Below are 26,229 nucleotides of genomic sequence, written 5' to 3' on the forward strand. Positions count from 1 at the left end.
GCCGTGGTTCCGCCTCTGACCTCCCATTGAAATTAATGGGAGACAGAGAAAGCGTTCTTTCGCTGCATTTTTTTCAGTGTGATTGGTGCAACTTTCAAAATAATTATTTTTACTTTTTGAGATACAGCTGCTTTGTATCCTGTACACAGAGCAGATGTAACGTGCCCTTGACCTGAATCCGTCAGGTCCGCGGGACTGACGGGTTCAGTGAAAGCAGGGTCCTACGTGTCTCTGACAAGCAGGATCCACCTGTTATCGATCACATCTAAGTTATGAACTTAGATGTGATCGATAGCAGCTCGACCCGCTGACGCTGAACCCGTCAGTACCGCAGACCTAACAGATACAGGTTTCAGCGCTAGATACAGCTGCTCTGTAAACTATATACAAAGCAGCTGTATCTCAAAAAGTAAAAATAATTTTTAATAAAAAGTATTTTGAAAGTTGCACCAATCACACTGATTTTGGACCAATGCATATATTTTTGGCATGTGAAAATAATGTTTTTGCAGGAAAATATACAGGTGTATGGAAACGGGCAGATTTTGTGGCATTTTTTTTGCTGCATTTTTGTGCTGCGATTTTGTGATAATCCACAACTATAAAGCGCCACCAAATCTGTTCTTGTGAATACTTGTTATGCCTCTCCTGATTAGTAAAAACTTTGATCACAAAGTAAAAAAAAAACGTGATTTAAAGGGGTATTCTGAAAATATGTTCTTATGGTATAACTTTATAATCTGTGGGTATCCAACAGTTGATAAACCTAGGATTTCTAAAGTGAAGGGGCTGAGGTCCCTCCGGCACTTTCTCTGCATACACGGCTCCTGCCCTGGCCAATTCATTCTAATGATCAGTGGAGGTCCTAGAAGTTAGACCCTCACAAGCCACAAATATTCTAGTGAACGTGAATTATCATAAAAAAAGACTTTAAATGGAAGACATTTTTTTTGCTGCTAGGAAAATCCAAATTCCCTTTGTATTCCTCTATAGGCTACATAATTCCATTCAAGGGGCTTTCTTGTTTAGAAATCTACTTTTCTAATACCCCATTTGGGAATTCTGAGTTAATAGAGGAGGGTCTCCTATTCAGGACTGTTATCTCCCAACCAGAGCAGAGTGGCTACATAGAGCATCTGTCATTCTGGAGGACCCGGCACAGACAGGCTCCTTATTTAAATAAGAAAGGTGTAATGCTTCTTTTACCCTGTGGTGGTGCTGTAGGTGAATTTAACACTTGCTGCTGTATTTCCCTGCAGATATTGGATAATGTCCCAGCAATGGTATACCCTTGGATCGGCTTATTATCATAGAATTTTTCTAGCAAAATTGGATTTTCCAAAAAAGAGAGGGATTCCAATAATAAGACTGTGATGCTACTATTTTGATCGCTGCCTTTTTTTTTTTTTTTTAGTAAATTGCTTGTTTATGCCTTATTATATTTACAAAGGTTCATGAAAGGTCACCCTACACTTTATTTCCTATATGCAATTCAACCAATAAAAAAAACAAAAAACATTAAAAACAAAAAAGTCATTTATTTGTGCTCAGTATTTATTCCAACTAAACTGATATTGAGTAAATACCTAAAAATTGTGTATGATGTACACATTTTATATGCACTATAATACCACATAGACCAGGCTGGATTGCATACGACTACATATGGCCTGCATTGTATGTGACAACATATAACCTGACCAGGAGGAAGGTGATTTCCTGAGTCCAAAAATGAACCTGTCCATGTGCTGGGAACAGGAAATTGCTGACCTGTAGGTCATTGTCACTTTTGGAAACCATCAAGTGGGGAAGAAAATGAAACAAGAAACAGGTGTTCATCACAATTCAATGGAAGGAGACAGTTCAATGGACTTCATGCGGATTTTGCACTATGTATCACATGAACGTGAAATACAAAGTTCTGTGAAGTTATTTTGATACATTTTTGCTAATTGTCAAATAGTACATCTTTGTTAAAGGGATTGGACAATTCCATCTCCGATTGTGTGTTCACTCAAGGTCATCTAATGAAGAATTAAGGGGGTTTTACAGTGGCCGATTATCGGGCAGACAAGCGTCCATGGAACGCTCATTGCCGATAATTGCCCTGTGTAAACAGGGCATCGATCAGCAGATGAATGAGCAAACGCTCGATCATCTGCTGGTCGTATGGATTTAAAAAAGTAAAATATTATTGTTGTCGGCAGCACATCTCCCTGTGTAAACAGGGAGACGCGCTGCCGACATGATAATAATATATGGGGACGAGCGATTGGAATAACGACCGCTCGTCCCCATCCATAGCTCCGTGTGACAGGAGCAAACGAGCGCCAATCAACGATTTCCCGTTGATCGGCGCTCACTGCACTGGCCGATTATGGGCCGGTGTAATAGGGCCTTTACACAGCACCCACTGAAATGAATGGACACTGTATATCCTCCAGAGCCAAGAGCCATGTCTAGCTTTATATGGCACATGGAACAAGGTTTTCTAAAGTACACAACCTGTCTAAAAATAGTAGTTTTTTTTTTATTACATGCATGTTCCTATTCTATGTAAATGAATAAGAGATAATAAATCTGCTAAAAGTTGTAATAAATTGACCTAAACAAGTCATTATTATAAGTAAAGTATTAATCACAAATTGTTCTCTTACCGTCTCCTTCGAATACAGGCCGCGTTTCCATTGTAGGCGTAGGTTTGGATCCATCATCTGAATTTAGGGTTAGAAAGAAACGAAAAGAAACTACCATTATTGAGGTAAATGCTATCTACTCTACAGAACTGTTGAATGTTTGGGGTTTGCACGTGGCCAGGCCACGTTAACACACATACAAAAGAAGACACAAACAAAAATTGGTTAAGTCTATATATGTAAATGTTATTTAATAAAGGATTTCTCCTACACAAACAGTAAAACAATAAAGATCTTAATTATTATTTAATGGGGTGCTGTAATAAACTCAGCTGACTGCGTTTCAGCAGCGTCCTTTCATCTGAGGTATTGCTGTGGTTTGATTTATGCACAGTAATAGTATCTGGGAAGATTGTCAGCCTGAACATGCGTAGCAGCACATGAGGGCCGCCAACAAACCCTGACTGGAAAGGACATATTTAAATATTACTGTGCCTCCAATAGTATTGAGATTCTTGACCTCGACCTGATGTGTGCCTGAGTATTATAATCTGTGCCTAGTGTCCTTTGGCTGCTGTTCCCATTCCCTCCTCAGGATCCCTATCGTAGCCCTCACACTTTATTTCTTGTGCTTTCTGACCATTTTACCTCACTTAGTCTAGTGATCCTGGCATGTACTTGCCACCTTTGACTACTTTCCCTTCTCATGACCCAATAACGTTGCTTATCAGGACCGCCAACCATATTGCCTGCTGCCTGACCACAACCTCTGGTTTGATGAAGACCACTTTGATGTCAACAAGTTATGGACAGAATCTATGTTTTTAATGACTTGGATTGCTGACCTCGTTGACTGTCAGTGATGCCATTACCCTCACCACTCATCTGATGCTTGCCTCGTCATACAATTTAGTCATGTACAACCTAAGGTTGTTCAACTTAAAAAGATGTGATTGTTCAGACACTAGATGATATACAGCATAAATATTTATTTTTCTGTTTTTGTAACTGAGTACAGTTGCACCGAACGCAAGCATTAAGGAAGAAAGTAGCTCACTGGCAGCAATTACAAAGAAGGGTCCCGGTCATCAACTCCTATTCCCCTCCACATATTGCTACAGCTGCTTTGCCCACCCAGATCAGGTTGCCAACCCTTGCGTTATCTCAAGGGCTGCATTTTACCTTCCTCTCTTTAAACCTACTGGTGCTTGCACCAACATGCCCTCACACATCTGTAGGAAAGATCTTATCGGAAAGAAAATGGCTCAGGTTTTAACCATTGCATGTCGGCATCTCACATAAGCCAACTGGACATCATTTAACTTGTCATCCTACACTCATGCACATTGTATTACCAGTGTTTTCCTAGAACTTCCTCTCCTATTGGCTACTTGTTTTTTTTTTTTTAAATTGCGTTATCAGTCCCTACATAGAACTTTCCACCTTTCTTAAAAGACCATGTAGCCTGGCACCCTGAAACGTGCTCACTGGCCGTACCAGTGCAGTTTGCCTGTTGCCAATGCAAGGCCCTACAGCTTATAGAGGCTCTGTCACCAGATTGTGCAACCCCTATCTGCTATTGCAGCAGATCGGCGCTGCAATGTAGATTACAGTAACGTTTTTATTTTTAAAAAACGAGCATTTTTGGCCAAGTTATGGCCATTTTTGTATTTATGCGAATGAGGCTTGCAAAAGTACAACTGGGCGTGTTGAAAAGTAAAAGTACAACTGGGCGTGTATTATGTGCGTACATCGGGGCGTTTTTACTACTTTTACTAGCTGGGCGTTCTGACGAGAAGTATCATCCACTTCTCTTCAGAACGCCCAGCTTCTGGCAGTGCAGATCTGTGACGTCACTCACAGGTCCTGCATCGTGTCGGCCACATCGGCACCAGAGGCTACAGTTGATTCTGCAGCAGCATCAGCGTTTGCAGGTAAGTAGCTACATCGATTTACCTGCAAACACCGATGCTGCTGCAGAATCATCTGTAGCCTCTGGTGCCGATGTGTCCTCGCTCGTCTGGGGAAGTGACATCACAGCGTGATCTGCCAGAAGCTGGGCGTTGTGAAGAGAAGTGGATGATACTTCTCATCAGAACGCCCAGCTAGTAAAAGTAGTAAACACGCCCCGATGTACGCACATAATACACGCCCAGTTGTACTTTTACTTTTAAACACGCCCAGTTGTACTTTTGCAAGCCTCATTTGCATAAATACAAAAATGGTCATAACTTGGCCAAAAATGCTCGTTTTTTAAAAATAAAAACGTTACTGTAATCTACATTGCAGCGCCGATCTGCTGCAATAGCAGATAGGGGTTGCAAAATCTGGTGACAGAGCCTCTTTAAATTCTCACCTGTATGATTCCCCCATTTATACCCCTACAATTTCTCTATGTTGGACCTAGCACTATTGAAAATCACTTATAAAACATCAATTGATACTTCAATTACTGCTTCATAAAGTGCACATTCTGTACTTCGCAACTACTATGTTGGAATATTACACAACCTCTGTCCCACCAGACCAGCTACTCTGCAACATCATGGACCCCACTTAGGCAGAAGCATGAGAGAAGCTGGATACATTCCCCTGAACAGACCCAAACCACAATGCCCCAGGGAACACCCTATTCTCTGGCCCTGCTTCTCTAGGGTCTGACTTAGCCAGTAGGAAATTGGAAAACTCATGTAAACTTTAAATTGAGGATTTTTTTTTACAATTGCAAAGGTTTTGGAAGCAAAGTATGCTATGATATCGGCTGGATCACAGCACATCAAGAGAAAGTTCTCCCTGGGTGAGCTAAAAGACGGACATTACTCTTTAGCATCTGCTTTTCTGATATACTATATGATTAAAGAAAGTCAGAGGGAAAGATCAGTACCAATCTTGTAATGATGTTTTGATTAAACATATATACTAATATAAAAAATACATCCATATTACCGAAAGACTGAACTTTGAAAATGAGCCAAGTTGCTGTTCCGGAAGTTGACATTTGAATTACAATAACCAGATTAAGAAATTTCTGGGCCTTAGATAAACTAAAGTTTCTAGGTCCCAAAGATTTCACGTGCGTAGTTCTAATATTTAAAACTTATGTGTTGGGTGAAATGACTGAGATTGATAAATGAACATCAATGATGCAATGTACTGCACCATTCTGACCTCTTAACTGGCAAACACATATCCATATACTGCAATGTAGGCCTATGGAAAAGAAAAAAAGGACTCGGAATATAACATAATAGGGCACTCACATGTTCCATGCAAAAGTAATTTAAATATGTTATCTTATGAATTCAAGGATCGCTACAAACTAATAATTGAATAATGATTGTCAAAATAGCAGAGGTCGCTCTTGATCTTCTGCTGTTTACCATAAATTGAACCTTTTCATAATACGACCAAGTATTTGTTCTGTGGGAAGATAACATTCCCTATGGACCCTATAATGGCTGTCACCATTAGATATCATGGATTAGTTATATTAAGTTTTTAGATTTTACTTGAATTATACCTTAGGGCCTGTTCACGCCATTCCAATGTGGGGTTTAGTCGGGTTAACCCCTCAACAGAAAAACAAACTGAAACCTTTGACAGGTTTCCGTTGTTTTGACGGAATCAATAGCGCAGTCGACTGCTCTATTGATTCCGTCAAAACAATGGTACCCTGTCACAACGGTGACAGATGTAAACCTTTAGTAATGTTTCAGTCACCATTGAGATCAATGATGAGAGAAACAGAAGCCAAGGTTTCAGTTTGCCTTTCCGTTGAGGGGTTAAATTGACAGAAACCTCCGACGGGACCACTCAACGGAAGGGCAATGCTAATGTGAACAGGCCCTAAGGCATAACTCCAATAAAATATAAAAACTTCACAGAGACCTTAGATCCTCATGTACAGTACCTATGTGGAGCCTTTTCCTTAAAAGTTCAGCTCATTTGTACTGCAGACCTCTCCTTTTTCCTAATTCACCAACTGAAAGTTGTTATCATTGTCTGCCAAGTTACAGATATAGTGCAGATGCAGCCCGGTCAAGGACACTGTTTCTACAAGCCCGTTAGTTCACATTACACTTGCTACTCCTCCCCCTCCACTACACTTCTACACACTACTTGAATCAGTGCAGGTGCTGCTGTAATCACAAGACTCATTTAGCAAGCAAGTTCCCTCTACGGAGACACCAAGCAGCACCCTGTTTGGGTAAAATGTTTAAGTTATTTTAGCTTTCTTTCTCTCTCTCTCAGAGGGAGGAAGTAAAGGACTGCAGTAATTTAAGTACAGTAAGTCACTTCCTATTTCACCCCATATTGAAATGAAGTGTGCAGCCTTTTTTATTTTATATTAGAAACTCGAATGTACACACTAAGGGTCTTATTACACCAGCCAATTTTGGCCGTAAGAACAAGCGCCGATCAATTATACAGCTCATTGATCTGTGCTCGTTTGCTCTTTTCACAAGGAGCTATGATCAGTAACGAATAGGGACGAGCTATTGTTACTACGATTGCTCGTCCCCATGCATTACCATCATGTTGGCAGCACATCTCCCTCTAAATCCGTTGCGGAAAACCTGCAGTATTTATGCTACGTGTGAACTTACCCTTACAGTAGAGAGCAACTCAGGAACTTACTTTTCAATATGACAGGGAGTGGACCATCATATACTAGATGCGTAGCATATTTATAACTGAAGTTAAATATCATTGTACAGTAGAAATCAAATGAATAGATTATCTGGAGGCATTGTTGAGGACCCGAAGTAGAAATCCACTCCAACAATAGGATTGTGTTACCTCCTTGATAGCTATGTCCAACAGAAATGCTTTTACTTAGAATAGTTTTTTAAATGTTTTAATGCATAAGATCAGTTGTTCAGTTATGATCCCAACAACCCCCCACCACCAATGGATAATGGATCCCATTACACTATATGGGTTGTCCATCCAAGATTTTTAATCAGTGCACTTTATGTTATTACATAAATTTTTACCTAGAATCACGCAGTCCAGTGTAATATCAAGGGTTATAACTAAACAGATATGTGTGTATTCATATATACTATAAATTCACACAGTTTTACTGACCCTATGGCGGATGCACATGACCACCTTCCAGACAATGAATGACAAATGATCAAATAAACCATTCATTAGTTAACACAATGAGGTGTAAAAAGCCAAATGGTGAACTTTGTTGACTCTCCACAAAATTAATGGATTTAAAGTGTTGGTCTAAAACAAAGACACTGAACAAAGAAAACCTAAAAACCAGAACAAAGAATACAATTACTGCAGAACTTTACACTTCATTAATGCTCCAGTTGGCTAAAAACCAGGCATAATACTCAATTAACAACATGGGTAGCATTTTAGTTTCAAGGCATGAATAGTGAAACGCTGGTACACTGTCAAGAGACAGGGCCTAACTGTAGGGGATAGAGAAGTTGTGTTTGCACCTAGGCCATGGTGCTTGAGGGCCTCTTCCACACAAGAGGACACATGGGCCCAGATTAGACTGGCGTTTTATACCGTAAGTGCAACAAATTTATTAAGTGGAGCACGTCTCCGAATAAATTCGTTGCATTTTGGGCTGTCTATGCAGATTCCACTCCGAAATCCTCATTGCATCTACTAACATTCCACATCCAATGCATGTGAGGAGGGTTTTTTGTAACACTGTTCACATGCAGCAGAAAGAAATCTGTGCAGATTTTTGTCCGCTCTATGGAAAAACATCTGCAAGAATAAGTAGCTTGCAACTTATTCCTGCAGATTCTGCATGTAAATAATTAGCATTATACAGGGTCATGCGGATCTGCAGCACATCAAACTGCACATCCATGGCAGAAACCTGCATGTCAGCGTCAAATTTCTGCCAGGAATAGTAAATAGTAATTACTGCCTGTAGAAAATCCGACACGTCTGAACGGAGCCTGAGTGGTTTTTAACTAGGGCCCAGGGGCTTTCTACTCCTATAGTCTATGCCTAAGAGAGTAGGTCCTAGTAGACTGAGGGTAAGGCATTGAGGCGGCTGTGATGTGGCCAAAAATCATGCTGGCACACTGTTTGGCGCATTTCTCAAATTGCTTGTTAATGGCCGTGCGGTGTTTGGGGTAAAACTGCTGTTTACCGGCAGAATTGTGCAGCCATTAATGAATAGATCCACTAATGAAGGCTTCTCAGTGTGTCGGCGCGGTTTTCAGTTGCATTACAGCACCGCGGGGCTCTACCCTAGCATGATTTAAGGAACAAAAACATTTTTAAATGTATCTCTGGAAGAAAAATGAAATGCTTTATTCAAGTTGTGGTATTTGTGGATCTTGGGGCCTCTCCCAGTCTGCTTCCTCTGGCACTTGAAACCCGAATGGGAGATTAGCGCTAACTGGGGCAAAACAAAGTTTGTGTTTATTGCCCAAAGTAAAGCTGGGTTTACACAGGCAGATATATGGCCATAATGAGTGCCAATAATTAGAGGTTGATCGGCTCTTGTTTAAAGGCCCTTTACACAGGCCAATGTAAACTGTATGCGGACGAAAGATCGTTTGGTCCAGTACAGTTTACATAATGTCAGCAGCACATCCCCTATTTTAAAGGGGAGATGTGCTGCCGATAACCATAATTTTCAGGGCAGCAAACAAGATTAAATCAGCCGAAAAAACTAGTGGGGTGATCACTTCCCTGTTATACAAGGCAATGATCGGGAGTGAGCATTCATACGAACGCTCGTTAGCTCGATCATTGGCCCGTTTAAATAGGCCTTAAGATGGAGTTATGTAGAAGTGGACAATGCGTCAAAAATTTGTAGTGTATTAGATCTACTTTATAGAACCGAATAAACACAGAACTCAGGTTCTAACTTCTCATTAGTGTGTAGCTTAAAGGCTATGTACACCTTTGAAATTGACTTTTTTTTGTTGTGTATCAGTATGATTGGTGAAACTTTCTAAATACTTTTTATTAAAAATAATTTTTACTTATTGAGATACAGCTGCTCTGTATCCTGTATACAGAGCAGCTGTATCTTGCACTGAGACCTGAATCCGTCAGGATCCACCTGTTATAGATGACATCTAAGTTATGAACTTAAATGTGATCAGTAACATCTTGATCCCGCATGTCACAGACACCCAAGACCCACTATCACAGAACCCGTCAGTGCTGCTGACCTGACGGATACAGGTTTCAGCGCTAGGTACAGCTGCTCTGTATACAGGATACAAAGCAGCTGTATCTCAAAAAGTAAAAATATTTTTTTATAAAAAAGTATTCAGAAAGTTTCACAAAACACAACTATTTCAAAGGCTTTACTACATCATAGGACAAAAACAATCGATGAAAAACAACAAAACCAACCCGATTAGTTGATCAATTCCCCGTGTTTGCCCACATTGATTTCCTTGTAATTGTGGAAATATTTACATTTTTATAAACAGAATAACAAGCGTGAGCAAAGCCATGTACAATATCATCAAGTAAAAACTAAAAAGTAGCAAAAATCACAAGATTTCTCGGACTATATTTTTCTCAGCTGCTTTGTTGTTGTATGGCTTTCCGACCTAACAAAGACTGCCAACTCTACAGATGTGAAATTAGCATGCAATAAGGAGGGAGAGGGGACAATACCCTGGGCTTTGTAGCCCTCACAAGTGTATTTCCTTTTTTTTTTTTTTTTATCACACAGTGCAGGTGCATGTTGGGGAGAAAAGAGACCAATTCTAAGGATTGTGAGTGCAATGCACTGACTGTTCTTAATTGTGACAGCAATTCTTCTTTTCCCCTCTTCTGATTAAAAGCCAGGCAAGGGAGACAGCGGGAAGCCCTCTCGTCCTTCAATGGCACTACTGAAAGCCTCTTATGTTTGCCTTTTTGATTCGTGATTGACAAATTCACTGTGTGGCTCAGGCAAATGTAACCATAAGGACAATATTCATTGGCTCTGACTATTCTTGCATGGGACTTTAGAAGAGAGCAACACAAGTGCACAAGTCTTCTGAATTCAAGTCAAACACATTGAGAAAGAGAGGACTCTGAGTTTACTATAAAGGGTTAATTGTATAGAGTGTACAATATGTGTATTCTGATAGAACACAAAGAACTTTCTTACCCAGGTCCTTCAATAGCATCATGTTAGAAGCCTCTGCACAAAGAATTCATCGTCTCTCTCTTGGAGTTGTCTCTTATTCCTCATTATTCAGGGACATGATAAATTATGATTGCTTCCTTTGTAAGAGCTAAGACTTTCGAAATGTTATGTCTATTGTAAGTGTTAATGCTGCATTTCTAGATAACTGACCCAGGTTATTGCCAATATCTGCATTTATGTCTGTTCATATTCCACCATTTTTGTGTCTAATTTCTATTTGACAAAGTTGTCATTTTTGGGCATTTTATTAGAGCATATGGATGTCTGGCAAAACCAAGTATATTTGTGCATTCATTTCAAGTAAGGGCAGGGTGGCTGTTTTCCCTGCAGCGTGACCTCCGCAAACCACGGAACGTCTGGAGACGTATGAAGATGAGGGGGGTTGCCCAACTTAAATAGTCTTTAAAAATGGCTAAACGGTCGAACTCATGTAGGCAACTTATGTCCTTGTACCCTATTAGGGCACATGGAAGTCACAGAGCAGGGTCCCCCACCTCTATGAACCAGAACGGAGAGCTACTCTGTAACAATGGCTCCTGTTCTGGTGTTCTGGAGTAGTGCATTTATTACATGAAAGGCCATTAATCTGAGGGTTTCCTTCGGCAAAAATAACTGTTTGCCGGTGGTGCCAGGTAGCTGCTCCAATGAAAAATGGATTCTCTCCGGTGAGTAACCCCTTTAAGTGCCATATGGAGCATTTATCTGAACTATACTAATATGGCTTCTAAGTTGACTAAGTTGTGAAACCTTTATAGAAACACACGTGTAAATATACCACTGGACAGTATAAAAAAACCTACATGCAATAGAAATTCTGCATTATCCTTGGGGTTGAACCTACAGACTGTGTGAATTATCTTGCCCCCCCCCCCCCCCCCGTAGTGATGTCTTCAGGCAGAACAATTGCTCATATATGAATGATGATAGCATAGAGCCGACTTGAAGAAACATTCTCTAATACAACAACTGTAAGGATGTAGTAATAATATGTAAAGACACTAATGCAGAAAACGGAAGTCATACTGGTGTCATACTTCGAAGTTTACCTATACAATTGTTGTAACAGCAGTGTAGAGTTTAAGGAATTCACCCAACAACCCTTGAGGCACCATAGACAGTGGTAACTGCTCAGAAAAAACTTGATTTCTACAGATATATTAGTGGGCCTATGTGCGAGACAGCACAGCATATCATATATTGCCTGCAGGCAGTCAGAGGGACGCGTCGCCATGGCTATGGGTAAGTATGAGCTTTTTCTTTTTTTTCACGGATGGGTTGCTAGGAGATGCGGAGAAGAAAGTAGGAAGGTTTTTTTGATGGACGTGAAAAACTGATGGTCATTGATCATATACGGATGTGAAAAAAGGACAAACGGAACGCACTAGGACACAATACTGATTCAACCGATGTAGAATTGTTATTATTTCCCCCAATGAGAAACACAGACGAGTTTTATAATGCTCGTCTGAATATAGATTTATGCCTTCTTCACACAAGTGTGTCTGATGTGCGTCCCTAAAAAACATATGTTTTTTCATCCATACAAATGTCCGTGTTGTGTCCATGTGGTTTCTGTGTGTTCCGTTTTTCTTCTCTGCAAGCACTTCCAGGTTTCACTTTTTCCCCGTATTTCTTTAGCAACTGAACCGTGAAAAAGAGACAACACATGGACGACATCCGTGTATAGTCAATTTTCCCGGATCTGTTGCTCATTTTTTTTTTCATTCACCTATAGACTGAATGGGAGAGTCTGTTCCACAAAAACTGACCAGAGAAGAGCGTGCTGGGAGATTCTTGCAACGGAACACGTTTTAAAAATTAACCTGTTGTGTGAATAGGCTCATTAATTGCATTGGTCAGTGTGCTGCCTGATGTTAAAATGGACAGCGCACTGACGAGAAATACGTTCAGGTAAATAAGGATTTAAGGAGTGTAGCGTAAAAGCTAATACATATTATTACCGGACTGTAATAAATACAGAATATTAATGTCATGTTTGCCTTGTATGATTGTATATAGCTAGATTAGTCTTTAGTGTAAGTTTGGTAAGTTTACAGTTATGATACACTTTCATTTACTGAATCTCAATTCTGCCTTGAAATACCGTTAGTAATAAATAATTGCTTTTTACAAATCATCAGCAGGTTAAAGTCACTGGATGACACGGCTGCTATTAGCTTAGTCCATCACGCTGATTTTGTATGATTAATTTTGGGCTGTCACTTTTTCCCCAAAACAGGAACACCTCCAGCACTTTCACACTATTTAAGCTATGAAGTAAATGATGAGGTCTTACATTTGGCACTGCTGCCTGGCAAGAGCCATATAAAAGTATACAAAGCTTAGGGGGTATTCTAAAATTAGGCGCCACAGGATTAGGCAGGCCATAAAAAAAAAGAGTAACAATACTTAAAGGTACGTTGAATGCTACTAGCTTATAGTTTTTTATATTACTGCATTGCAGTCTTAGGACGGGTTCACACTTAGCGTAAATACTGTGGATTTTCCGCAACGGATTTCATTGCGGAAAATCCGCAACGAATTACAGTAGCAGCAAAGGCTTCAGCGATCACATGGGATGAAACGTCATCCCAGGAGGCTGGGCTGCAGGACGTCAGAGGGACGTGTCGCCATGGCTAAGGGTAAGTATGAGCTTTTTTTTGTTATTTTTAATTTGTTGCGATTTTTTGACTGGCATACCCTGCGGCGTACAGGGCGGCGAGCTGTGTGCTTTTATGAAAATGTATATGCACTGTGTGAACATACCCTAAGAGTTTGTCTTGTACTCATAGGTGTTTCTACCAGAGGGCCCAGCATGCATGCAAACAATAGGGCCCCCTTCCACTCATAGGTAAAGAGTTATCACTGTGGATAATGGTACTAGAGAGTGAAAGGATATAATGGAACATCAAATACATATCATTGAGAGATCGAGAAAAGGGAAAATAAAAAAAGACACTGTGGACCCTTCACAATGTCATGCTCTGAACTCAGTTGCTCCTGTAAATGATCTTATTTGTGTGGGGCCCCATTCCTGTTTTGTTATGGTGCACCATGGTTCCTTGCTTAAAGGAACACTCCAGAAAAAACGTATACACTGTGTTCTGCTTAGTGTAGAGGGGGCGGTGCTTGACTTCAATCTTTGGTATGCTTTAAATTTCTGAATCGCGCACCTCCCCCTCAGGCCCTGCACCAGTTATAAAACAGTGTATCAGTTTTGGAATGTTTCTTTAGAATAAAAAGTCACCTTTGTAGTAATTTTGATATATTAGGAATTTGCAATAAAATCAGTGCCTTAACACACACTCACTACCCGAATTTTACCAGTCAGGCTGGGTTCACACGATCTATTTTCAGGCGTAAACGAGGCATATTATGCCTCGATTTACGTCTGAAAATAGGGCTACAATACGTCGGCAAACATCTGCCCATTCATTTGAATGGGTTTGCCGACGTACTGTGCAGACGACCTGTCATTTACGCGTCGTCATTTGACAGCTGTCAAACGACGACGCGTAAATTGACTGCCTCGGCAAAGAAGTGCAGGACACTTCTTTGCAACGTAATTTGAGCCGTTCTTCATTGAAGTCAATGAAGAGCAGCTCAAGATTTACGAGCATCACAGACGCCTCGCAAAATGCGAGGAGGAGCTTTTACGTCTGAAACGAGGCAGCTGTTTTCTCCTGAAAACAGTCTGTCTTTTCAGACGTAAAAGCCTCTCATCGTGTGCACATACCCTCAGAGTGATTCAGGTGATAGTAGAAAGCAGCAGCCGGAAGTTCCAATTCCCTGCAGCTGCTCTCCTGGCGCCATCTGCCAGATTTAGGTGTAAATGACACATTGTGATGGGTAGAGGAAATGAATAGGGAGAAGAGAAGTGCTGTCATGATAGCCGTCATCACATTATGTCATTTCCACTGTGCCTGTATTGTACTGATGGGTCACGGAGAGCAGCTGCAGGGAATTGTTCTCCTTTGTAGTTATCTATTATCACATGGTTTATGCATGTAAATAGAACAGTTATAAATTACTCTCCTTATTTTCCAGTGTAAGGATATGTTCACACGATGAGAGGCATTTACGTGTGAAAAGACAAACTGTTTACAGCTGCCTCGTTTCACACGTAAATGCTCCTCCTCGTAATTTACGAGGCGTCTGAGACGCTCGTAAATCTTGAGCTGTGCTTCATTGAGTTCAATGAAGAACAGCTCAAATTACGTGGCAAAGAAGTGCCCTGCACTTCTTTGACGAGGCAGTCCATTTACGTGTCGTCGTTTGACAGCTGTCAAACGACGACGCGTAAATTACAGGTTGTCTGCACAGTACGTCGGCAAACCCATTCAAATGAATGGGCAGATGTTTGCCGACGTATTGCAGCCCTATTTTCAGGCGTAAAACGAGGCATAATACGCCTCGTTTACGTCTGAAAATAGGTCGTGTGAACCCAGCCTAACAAGAATTAATTTTTCAAAAACAGTAAATCCCAAAACTCACATAACATGGAATTTGATATGGAACCTCTTACGTCCTCTTAAGTGCCAATTACCCAATACCATAAGAGTTATAGGATTATATTTCCATTAATCTCCTTAAAGAGGCTCTGTCACCACATTATAATTTAAAGTTATGACCTATTTTAGCTTTATGCTAATGACTTTCTTAATAGACAACTGGGCGTGTTTTTACTTTTGACCAAGTGGGCGTTGTGGGGAGAAGTGTATGACGCTGAGCAATCAGCGTCAAACACTTCTCTCCATTCATGTACTCCAGGACAGGATGTCTATTCACAATCATAAACACTTCGGTAACGTTTGTGTGTGACTTACTCACACAGCACATCGAGATCACGCTGTGCTGTCATTTACAGCGAGTTCTCGCGAGATTACGTTTGCTGTGCTGTAAGTCACACACAAACGTTACCGAAGTGTCGGGACTGTGAATAGACATCCCGTCCTGGTTGGACGCGATGTCTATTTACTGTCAAGACACTTCAGTAACGTTAATGTGTGTGTATGTGACTGCACATAGTGAACAACGCAGGATCACTATGTGCAGAGTAAATGAATGGGGAGAAGTGTATGACGCTGATTGGTCAGCGTCATACCCTTCTCTCCGCAACGCCCACTTGGTCAAAAGTAAAAACACGCCCAGTTGTCTATTAAGAAAGTCATTAGCATAAAGCTAAAATAGGTCATAATGGTGAAAATAGATCGTTTTTCGAAATAAAAACCACTGTTATCTACATTACAGTGCCGATCACATTATGTACAAAATAGGGCACTTAGAATGTGGTGACAGAGCCTCTTTAAAGTAGGATAATCATAACAGTGAAATTCTAGGAAATTAAGAATTTACATGCTTCAGTTGGCAAAGAAATAAGGGTATGTTCACACGGCTTATTTTTTTGAAAAACGGCCTAGTAAAAAAAACGCCTGCGAAAAAGAAGTGCAGGTCACTTCTTCAGCCGTTTTTGGAGCTGTTTTTCATTGACTCTATAGAAACACAGCTTCAAAAATGGCCGTAAAAACGCAGCGAAAAACGCGAGTAGCTTAAAAACGTCTGAAAATCAAGAGCTGTTTTCCCTTGAAAACAGCTCCGTATTTTCAGACGTTTTTTTAGTAAGCGTGTGCACACACCCTAAGGGGACAGTCAGAACAGAACGCCGTTTTTCCCATTGAATTCAATGGGCGGATGTTTGGAGGCGTTCTGCTTCAGATTTTTCGGCCGTTTACAGCCCGAAAACGGCCAAAAATAAGCCATGTGAAAACACCCTAACGGTACATAAGTGAGATATTTAATAGATATGGAGTTTCAGTGGCGTACTTTTCAACAAATGCTATCATTCACAGAATAATCGCCCCATATACTAGAGGTGTATACTCATTAGAATTTATCATAACCCAATAGGTTTTTCCTCCTTGACTTGACTTTCCGCCCACACACTTTGGAACAAGAGGGCCTAGCACTTGTTCCCGTTTCTGTCTTCCTATAACAGAAGGATATTCTGGTCAGTCCTACTTCTTAATTGTTGATGTTGTGGTAATAGAGAGGAGGAGCACCATGGGGAAAGGAAGCCGACCCGAGTTGAGTCTATTTCCCCTATTTATGATCCAATGTACCACAGACGCTTTCTCGTGGTACATATGTTTTTGCCCTTTTCTACCTTTATGGCCAACTGCTATAAAAATGATGAGGTAAATATCTTCCTGCCCTTGGCTGTCAAGCATCTCATCTGATAGTCTGTCTCACATTACTCAGGCCTTCAGCCCAAGACCCCCTGAATATATAGCAGATTTGTTGCAGATTTTCCATTCAGACTTGCGAGCAGAAAACCTGCAACGGAAGACTGTTGCAGGCAAGTGGATGAGATTGAACAAATCTCATCCACATGCTGCTGACCATTTTCCACACAGAAATGAGTATGGTGCGGATATTCAAATCACATCTTCATCCTGTTCACTGTAAATCTCACCATTTTCAATGTCGAAGGGTTGAAATCCACAGCAAAATTTGCATATAATGCAGATTTTGCTGCAGAAACATTGCGGAAATGCTGCCGAAAATTTGCAACATTTAAGCTCTGTGTAAATTCAGCCTTAATGTCATAGGGGGTCCTCGGCTCAGGATTCCTATCTTTGGGTCAGGGCAGAGAACAACTAAGTAAGAGTATCTCCCACTCTAAAGGACCCGTCCTGTCCATGTTGAGCAGCCATTCATTTAAATGCCACTTATGGGGAAATGTAGGGCGGACGATACTCTCCTTGGCCAAACAGTTGACTGCTGGGGCCTCCAGGGGCCAGACCGGCGGGACTCAGCTGATCACCATGGCGGTTGTCTTTAGAGAACCTGATGTCTTCAGGAGACACCCCCTTTCAATTAGGCCTTTTTCTTACTGCTGCATTAACTATATTTTTGTGAGTATCATTTTAGGTGGAGAACCTATTTTTTTTAAAGTATATATAAAATATAACAGTAAAGTTAATTCCATTTTTTTTCCTGTTATAGTGTTTTATGCTTTTCAAATACAGAAATGTGCTACTGAAATGGTTTGTTTATTGATCTTCTAAAAAGGGATATTTCATATTTATTCCCTGTGTTTATCCTTGCCTCTTAACACACGGAAATATAACGTCAAGGTTTGTCTTGGCTCGTAAAATTCTGCTAGATTTACTACCACGCAGATGAAAAAACACCTTTTAAAAGCAGTTAACAAAAAATACATAAAACCCTATAAATGAAAAATATAAAATTAAAAAAATAAAAATAAATCTACAAGCGCTTAAATATTACAGCTTACCATGCAGACACTACTGCTAGATTTTCTGCCACTATATAATTGTCTGCATGGTAAGCTGTAGTATTTGAGTGCTTGTAGATTTATTTAGTAAATCTTTGTATTCAATAAAACGTTTTTAGTTTACAGCTTTTATATATTTTTTGTTAAATGCCTTGAAAAGTTTTTATTTTTCACCTCGAAAACCCCTTTCCATATGCCCTCTCTCAAGGCATATGGACTTCATACTGGCGGAGCTCCACTTTGGGACCCCCCTCTTTGAGCTAGAGTGAAGTGATGTCAACAAGAAGTCCATCCATGTATTAAATCGATGGCCATTCATTTGAATGGTCTCATGTAATACTGCAGATCTTCTGTAGCAGTCATTGCAGGGGAAAATACAGTTGATGGCAACTTACCCCATGGTTTTGCAGAGGATCTTGGTGACTCTCATATTAAGGTCCCATTCACACGAACGTGAATCTCATCCATTAAAACAACGCACAGCACCGGACCACATTGATTTCAATGGAGCTATTCACACATGCGTGAGTTTCGCGCAGCGATTGTCCGATGCGTGAAACTCACTGCATGTCCTATATTGGTGTGATTTCACGCACCTAGCCGCCCATTGAAGTCAATGGGTGCGTAAAAACCGCGGACAGCACACGGATGCACATCCGTGTGCTGTCCGTGTTTTACGTATCAAATACGTATCAAATACATAAAAAAAGTGCTTGCGAGTGTGTGAAAAATGTATGCCACTCGCAAACCACACTGAAGCAACTTTTTTTACCCGTGTAAATCTGTCACGCTGGTGTGAATGTAGCCTTAATGAGTTGTCTGTGATGAGAAAAGCCTTTTAATTCCTGCTAGGTACCTGATCGAGCTCTACACATGAGAGTCGTACGTTAGCATGTGCTGAAATTTATTTGACATGAATTTCAATAGTGGATGTCATTTAGGCTACATTCACACGAGCGTATCAGATTTACGCGCGTGAAAAACACGCATGAATCTGGTCCGTGTGTGTTGTGTTATGCATCAGTGTGCTTTGCGAGTGGCATGCGTTATTCACGCACTCGCAAAGCACATCTTTTTTTATTTTATTATTTTCAATTGAATTGATGTGCAAATCACGCACCGCACACGGATGTGCATCCGTTTGTGGTGAGTGATTTTCACGCACCCATTGACTTGGGCGCGTAGGTGCATGAAAACGCACCAATATAGGACATGCAGTGAGTTTCACGCAGCGGACTCTCGCTGCGTGAAACTCACGCATGTGTGAAGGGCCCCATTGAAATCAATGGGTCCATGTGCTGCGCGTGATTTCCATGCGCAGCACGCGGACGATATTCACGTTTGTCTGAATGAGCCCTGATAACATTAGCATTTTTGTTAACTTTTTTGCCACGTATATTATTTTTTCTTAGGAAATGGAAATGAACAGGGTTTCTTCATCTGATCCCATTTAACAGAACTGACATAATCCTTTTTTTTCCAAGTCAGTGGGCAATGGATTGGATTACTAATGCATAAAATGTTAACTGGGGGTCACATGTTCTCTTGATCGGTGGGGGTCCCAGCGGTGGGACCCCCAGCGATCAAAAACTTGTAGATAGGTAATAAGTTGATGTGGTGGGATAACCCCTTTAAACTTAGACTTATTTATGCCTTCAATTAAAGGTTAGCTCTAATTTTAGTAAAAGTTTCAGACTTGTTCCAAACTGTATATCACCTTCATCCATAGTTCAACCTCTGGTTGGTCCATGTTTGTCCATGATTGCTTCCCTGAATATATACAAGCAGAGTAGTTTTCTCCGAGATACCTCTAGATTCCTTGTAGATATGGCACTAGTTCTACACGTCTACAGCACAAGATCTTCATATTAGTGTAAATAGGAATCACTCCTAAAAAGATGCATCCTCCATGCAATAAATATGTACCGAATGTAAAAGTTTGAGGAGATACGTGTAGACAATTTCTGGTCAAGCTAAGCCAATTGACAAATGCTTCAATCAACCTTCTCCCACTGTAAAGTAGATGCTTACAGGGAACAATAGATTATTTACAACCGCATAGCAAATATAGAGAAACTTTCATGGCGTTCCATCAATGAGACTTTCCCTCTTCTTGTACCGGCACGCGGACCCAATCACATAGCTGCTCCTCTCCTCAGAGGGAAATTTCCGTGCCCATTTCTTTTCATTGGTCGTTGTGATGACTACAAAGGGCATGACCACACGTGGCGGATTTCCTCCGCAACTGTCCGCATCAATGCCGCACAGAATCTGCGTTGCAGATTCTGCTGCGGATCTGCACAAAATGTGCAGTACATTGATGCGGACTAGCTGCTGCGGACTGCGGGAAAAGTGCTTCCCTTCTCCCTATCAGTGCAGGATAGAGAGAAGGGACAGCACTTTCCCTAGTGAAAGTAAACGATTTTCATACTTACCGGCCGTTGTCTTGGTGACGCGTCCCTCTTTCGGCATCCAGCCCGACCTCCCTGGATGACGCGCCAGTCCATGTGACCGCTGCAGCCTGTGCTTGGCCTGTGATTGGCTGCAGCCGTCACTTACACTGAAACGTCATCCTGGGAGGCCGGACTGGAGACAGAAGCAGGGAGTTCTCGGTAAGTATGAACTTATATGTTTTTTTACAGATACATGTATATTGAGATTGGTAGTCACTGTCCCGGGTGCAGAAACAGTTACTGCCGATCGCTTAACTCTTTCAGCACCCTGGACAGTGACTATTTACAGACGTCTCCTAGCAACGCTCCCGTCATTACGGGAGCCCCATTGACTTCCTCAGTCTGGCTGTAGACCTAGAAATACATAGGTCCAGCCAGAATGAAGAAATGTCATGGTAGTAAAACCAATACACTCCGCAGCACACATAATATCTGCGGACTTCATTGCGGAATTTTGACTCTCCATTGAAGTCAATGGAGAAATTCCGCCATGAGTCCGCCACTGCTCCGCAACAGACAGAGCATGCTGCGGACACCAAATTCCGCTCCGCAGCCTATGCTCCGCAGCGGAATTTTACGCCTCGTCTAAACGAACACTGCTAAATTAAAGTGTAAGTCAATGGACAAACGGCACCGCTGCGGATTAACGCTGCGGAGTGTCCGCAGCGGAATTTAAGTGAAATTCCGCCACGTGTGAACCCGCCCAAACTGCTCTGTTTTTAGAGGTTATTTGTCTTTTTTCCCAAAACTTTTGCAAACCCATGTGTCATCACTAAGGAAAGATTTGTACAGCACCTCAACATGTTTAATGTTATAAATTACCCACACAATATCTCGATGCTTTACTGTAATAATGTAGCTTAATTCCAAGTCCCTTATTGGGATCGGAAATCTCAGGGTAACATGGCCGACATTCATCAAACTGCAGGAGACAGGACAACAGTGGAATGTACATGACCGGATCAGTTTCCCAGAAAATGACGTGATGATATGATGCTCACTTCCAGTCATTAAGAAAATGTTTTCAGGCCAGTCCTGTCTAGTCAAGTCCCCTTGCAATACAAAGGTGAATGCTTAGTGGATTTATTCTGACAGCTTGGCTTGTTATGGCTGTTCTTATCGTATTGGGATCACTTACCTTTTATTTTTCAACCTGCCTTACAAAAAATACAGTTATTTGATAGTTACGAGTGACAACACTGTAAAAATGTAAGAGATATGGAACACAGGGATTTCAGCATGTGTACGGCACAATGATTTATTAAAGTGGAAGGGCCCTTGCAGTCTTCAAAATTATACTGCATATATAAATCACTGCCATTTGTGCTTACCTGATACTTATTCTCTTCAGTCACGGAGGCTTGGTTGCTTTTTTATCTCTGCTGCTTTAGAGCAGAGCTGTAATGAGTGACTCCAGCTTAGCTACAGTGTCTATTGGAATCTATTGGAGTCAGAAATTCACATCCTGTCTTTTTTCGGTTCGTGTCATATGCTCAGGCTGTTGCTCCCCGTACCTCTGTTCCTCCTCTACAGTTTACGTATTATTCTCATTGGCTGATTTGTATAAGCATGTGTCTACCTCTAACCCGAGTCCAGAATGAAATCAGAACATAACGAGCTGATTTCCACTACAGCAAGGATAGAATGATTATAAATGTGTTAACTACAAGCAACCAAACCAGCAACAAGGCTATCAGGTCATTGTCACTCATCGATGGAGACTAATGATCCTTAATAAGACTGGTCCTGGAGTTCGTCTTTCGACTGCATAGAACAGGGCTAAATAAGGCTTTAGTGCTTATAATTTGTGATAATACATGACGTTCTCTAATATACAAGAAGTAAGTCACACCTAAACTGTGTTTGTTTCTACTCAATGCCATCTAATGTGTATACATTTATTTATTTATACAAGGAACATTATAAGATGTTCCTGGTATGTTTTATTGTATGATGTTTGATGCAGATTACAAATTGAAAAATACATAGCGACAGGAGGGTTGGAGAATTTTTAATAGATTTGGCTTTAGAGGGGACTTATTGGCACTTTTACCTGTCACCGTTTTCCCTTTATATATTTAACATAAGGGAGTGTACATGTTCTAAGATTTACCTCTTTTCTTTTATGCATTGCTTTTTACCAGAGACCCATAATATTTTCTCCTAATGATGCAAATTACGCTTGAAGGAGACCCAGACAGAGAGGATTCCCACTCTACAGGATGGTCTTTTGTCATGTAATTGGTTCAAAAAATATTTATGACAAGAAATGCGATTGGAGCGCACAACAAAATTTATATTTGGAGCAATATTTCAAGGGTCTGACTTCCCCATACAGCAATTTATAAAATGAAGATGGTAACCCCCTACCACTATTTCACTATGCGTATTAAGAAATCAGCGTGTTCTGCAGACTATTGTGAGACTAATGGCAAAGGGTTTATACAAAAATAAAAAGATTTCATGTTAGTTAGAAAGATAGATAGACAATAGGGGCGGACTGACCATTTGGGCAATTGGGCGCTGCCCATGGGCCCATAGGCTTCCATGTAGAAACTGCACTATTCATTATTTTTTTAATATGAATTACATTTTATTAATTTGTACAATTTTGACTTCCTGCAGCCACCACAAGTGGAAGTCACTACATATAGACTTGTACAGCTAGTATTCACTTCAACGTGAGCTGGATAAATCCATATGTGAGCTTCCCAGAATTTTTTCATTTAACTGTATTACTGTGTGAAGGAAGGCGGGGGATTTCATGCCCTGTATAGCCAAAAAACAGCTGTGACCCCTCAAAAATTATATATTTTTTCGTTTATGCAACACAAAAAACCCTGCAATATAATTACTGTCAAAGTTCCTTGCTGGATCCTCTGTGCTTTGGTGCAACAACAATGCCTAACGGTATATCATGTGGCTATAGGGTGTGGGGATCTTCCCTACAATGATGTTTCATCCATAGTAACATACGCCCCATTGGATGATGCGGCCATGTGGCATTACTATGGATTGCATTGTCACTAGTCATCACATTAGAGTGTGGAAAACCAGTGGTAGTGAGTGGGCCAGCAAGAAATTTTGAGTGTACAAATATTACAGATTTTTTTGTCCCTCAATTTTTGCAGTTTGTGGGAATTATAGGAAAAAAATAATGAATTAGGGATTTATACAAGGTAAAAAAAAAAACAACACCAGTATTATGGGTGGTAAAAGGCCCATGACCCTTATTGCCTGGGGGCCCAGTCAATTCTCAGTCCGCCCCTGATAGATAAACACCACTGTGGATTGATATAATCCACAGGAAACCTTAAAACTTTACTTACCTTTCCGGCCTGCATTACCCTGGTTTGAGGGCTTATCTGTTACTGAACCTTCAAAAAAATATATTAAATTATTACAGGTATAGATTAAATTTAAACTTATAACTCTGACCCACAAAGCTCTCCAATGTGCTGCACCTCCTTACATCTCCTCACTCATCTCTGTCTACCATCCTACCCGTGCTCTACATTCTGCCAACAAACTAAGATTAACATCCTCCATAATCTGATCCTCCCACTCCCGTCTCCAAGACTTTTCTCGTGCTGCACCAATTCTCTGTAATGCACTACCAAGGACATTCAGATGATTTCCCAACATTCACAGTTATTTAGCGTAATCCCAAAAACACATCTATTAAGACAACGCTACCACATTCCATATATTAACTCCTGTTCTTTTTACACCATTATTTCTCAATACCGGACCCCTAATACACTTCCTATCTGTCATACACAGATACTGGCTGGTAACTGGCCCATGCAGGTTTATGGGTACTACCCTATTTAGTATAAAAGATGGCTGGACCATTGCACTCAACAAGCACTTTGGTCCCATTAATATTTTCTCATAGATTGTAAGCTCTTGCGAACAGGGTCCTCACTCCTCTTGTTTGAATGTTAACTAGTTTTGTCACTATGTAATGTCTGATATTGTCTATACATGTTCCCTCTGAATTATAAAGTGCTGTGGAATATGTGGCGCTATTTTATTAGATTACAGTTAACTTTGAAAATATAGTAAAATATGATTCTGCTATACTCTGCAATACACTATTTGAATTGTGAATCGATGATTTGCAAGCATGCAATAAAAACTGGCAAGTCGGTGGCAGTCACCCAATGTAATGTGCATTGGAAATGTCTTCAGACCCTTTCACTTTTTCACATTTTGTTATGTTGAGGCCTTGTGCTAAAATAAAAATAAAAAAATCAAGTTTTTCCCCATCATTCTGCACTCAATACTCCATAATGGCAAAGTGAAAACAGAATTTTTGAAAATTGATTAAAAATTCAAAACTCATATTTTGCATGGACTTAAGTATTCAGACCTTTTGCTATGACACTTGAAATTTAGCTCTGGGGGCCTCCCATTTCTCTAGATCATGGTTTCCCAAGCTGTGGGTAGAGACCCACTGACTGATGTCCCGTTTCAATTGTATCTGTGTCCTCAGGACGCAGATACAGTTGAAATCAATGCAGGAGCAAGGAGCTGACAGCTCCTTGCTCCAGCATTCACTTTGCCGTGAGCGGCTCGAAGAAGACAGGCGCGATGACCTCACTTCATCGTGCCGGTCTGCGTTGAGTCACACACTGCACAGACCGGTGGAGCAGAAGGATCTCCTCCACCCGTCGTGGGTATGGGCATAGGTGAGTATGTATTTTATTATTTTTATTAGGCACTATTGAGGTGTGTGGAGGCAGCTATGGGGGGCTTTATACTGTGTAGGGGAAGTTGTTGGGCATTATACGGTGAGCTGGTGGTTATGGGGGCATTTTACTGTGTGGGGGCAGATATGCGGGCATTATACTGTGGGGAGGGTAGCTATAGGAGGATTATACTGTGTGGGGACAGCTATAGGGGCATTATCATGTGGGGGTAGCTATGGGGTCAATATACTATGTGGGGGGCACTAAAGGGTCATTATACTGTGTGGGGCAGTTATAGAAGCATTATACTGTGTGGGGCAGCTATGGGAGCATTATACTGTGTGTGGGCTGCTATGGGAGCATTATACTCTGTGGGGGCAGCTATAGGGGCATTATCCTGTGGGGGTAGCTATAGGGCATTAAACTGTGTGTGGGGCAGCTATAGGGACATTATCCTGTGGGAGCAGCTATGAGGGCATTATACTGTGTGGGGGGCACTAAGGGGTTATTATACTGTGCGGAGGCAGCTATGGGGCATTATACTGTGTGGGGCAGCTTTACGGGCATTATACTGTGTAGGGAGGTACTATAGGGGAATTATACTGTGTAGGGGAAGCTATAGGGGCATTATACTCTGTGTGGGAAGCTATAGGGGCATTAGACCATGTGGGGGCAGCTATGGGAGCATTATACTGTGTGGGGCAGCTATGGGAGCATTATATTGTGTGGGGGCAGCTATAGGGGCATTATCCTGTGAGGGTAGCTATAGGGCATTATCCTGTGGGAGCAGCTATGGGGCATTATACTGTGGGGGGGCACTAAGGGGTTATTATATGGTGTGGGGGCAGCTATGGGGGCATTATACTGTGTGGGGGCAGGTTTATGGGCATTATACTGTGTAGGAAGGCACTATAGGACATTACACTGTGTGTGTGCAACTATAGGGGCATTATACTGTGTGGGGGAAGCTATAGGGGCATTATACTGTGGGGGCAACTAT

At 41.1% G+C, this 26,229-nt stretch overlaps 1 protein-coding gene across 4 annotated transcripts in view; it reads right to left on the bottom strand.

The window, feature by feature from the left end:
• SMOC1 (SPARC related modular calcium binding 1) overlaps positions 1-26,229 on the bottom strand; it is a 188,688-nt gene that overhangs the window by 45,443 nt on the left and 117,016 nt on the right. For 2 of the 4 annotated variants that reach the window (XM_075843400.1, XM_075843399.1), the window contains exons 5-6: positions 23,865-23,912; positions 2,658-2,714 (exon numbers count right to left, since the gene is read on the bottom strand). In XM_075843400.1, the coding sequence (XP_075699515.1) occupies positions 2,658-2,714; positions 23,865-23,912 (105 nt within the window). Of the gene's footprint in view, positions 1-2,657; positions 2,748-23,864; positions 23,913-26,229 lie in introns of all 4 variants that reach the window. The other 2 variants (XM_075843398.1, XM_075843397.1) reach the window with 1 other exon arrangement.

The sequence above is a fragment of the Rhinoderma darwinii genome, chromosome 12, assembly GCF_050947455.1.
Source record: "Rhinoderma darwinii isolate aRhiDar2 chromosome 12, aRhiDar2.hap1, whole genome shotgun sequence".
NCBI lineage: Eukaryota > Metazoa > Chordata > Amphibia > Anura > Rhinodermatidae > Rhinoderma > Rhinoderma darwinii.